Raw genomic sequence first — 878 nt, 5'->3', positions numbered from 1 at the left:
TATATATATGTACACACATATATATAAATCTATAATATAATGGATTTCATTTGTATTTTTTCAAGAATTCCATTATATAACACAAACTGTATTCGAAAATTGATTGTTGATAGTGGATCATATGATTTGCCTGATATTACAAAGGCACCACTATTTAATTTATATGATAGACAATACTATGGTATTATCTCGGTTGGAATCCCTCAGCAGAGGTTTAATATACTTTTCGACACTGGAGCCTCTAATTTTTTTGTACCATCCATCACCTGCGACGATGATAACATTGCTTGCTGTATGTAAATCATTATGTAACATTTTCTTCGATATTCCATTTTTTTATTTACTTTCATATTTATACAATACTATTATACTTATATTTTATGTTATTTATATTTATATTTATATTTATATATAAACACATTTATGTTTATTAATATTACATACGTAAAAATAATTTTAATTGTTTTTTTATTTTTATGATTAATTGTAAGTAAAAACATAAAGTACGAAGGCAATCTATATATTTTAAGTATAATTTTTATGATGATGTAAAGCCTAATTTTAAATTAAAATTATTGAATGTAAATATTATGAAATTAAGTTTTACAATCATATGTGATTAATTTTATTTATCATGTTTAACAATTTTAAATGTTTAAATGATTATCTATGATACATGCTCAATTTATATGTTAAAACAAAAACAAATAATAAATCTTATAATAATTGTTAACGTATATATCTTTAAATTAATAAAAAGAAATTAACATTTTTAATAACAACTGATTTCCTGTTATTATTTTATACAGCGTCACATAGAAAATATAATAGCCATAAATCCCACACGCACATAGAAGTTGGTACTTATATCGGACTTG

At 22.0% G+C, this 878-nt stretch overlaps 1 protein-coding gene across 1 annotated transcript in view; it reads left to right on the top strand.

Annotated features, from left to right (window-relative positions):
• LOC108752226 (lysosomal aspartic protease-like) overlaps positions 1-878 on the top strand; it is a 3,571-nt gene that overhangs the window by 424 nt on the left and 2,269 nt on the right. The window contains 1 exon segment of the mRNA XM_018492908.1: positions 66-292. Within this exon segment, the coding sequence (XP_018348410.1) occupies positions 66-292 (227 nt within the window).

The sequence above is a fragment of the Trachymyrmex septentrionalis genome, unplaced genomic scaffold, assembly GCF_001594115.1.
Source record: "Trachymyrmex septentrionalis isolate Tsep2-gDNA-1 unplaced genomic scaffold, Tsep1.0 scaffold6, whole genome shotgun sequence".
Classification (NCBI taxonomy): domain Eukaryota; kingdom Metazoa; phylum Arthropoda; class Insecta; order Hymenoptera; family Formicidae; genus Trachymyrmex; species Trachymyrmex septentrionalis.
This window is presented reverse-complemented; position numbering and strand designations above follow the sequence as displayed.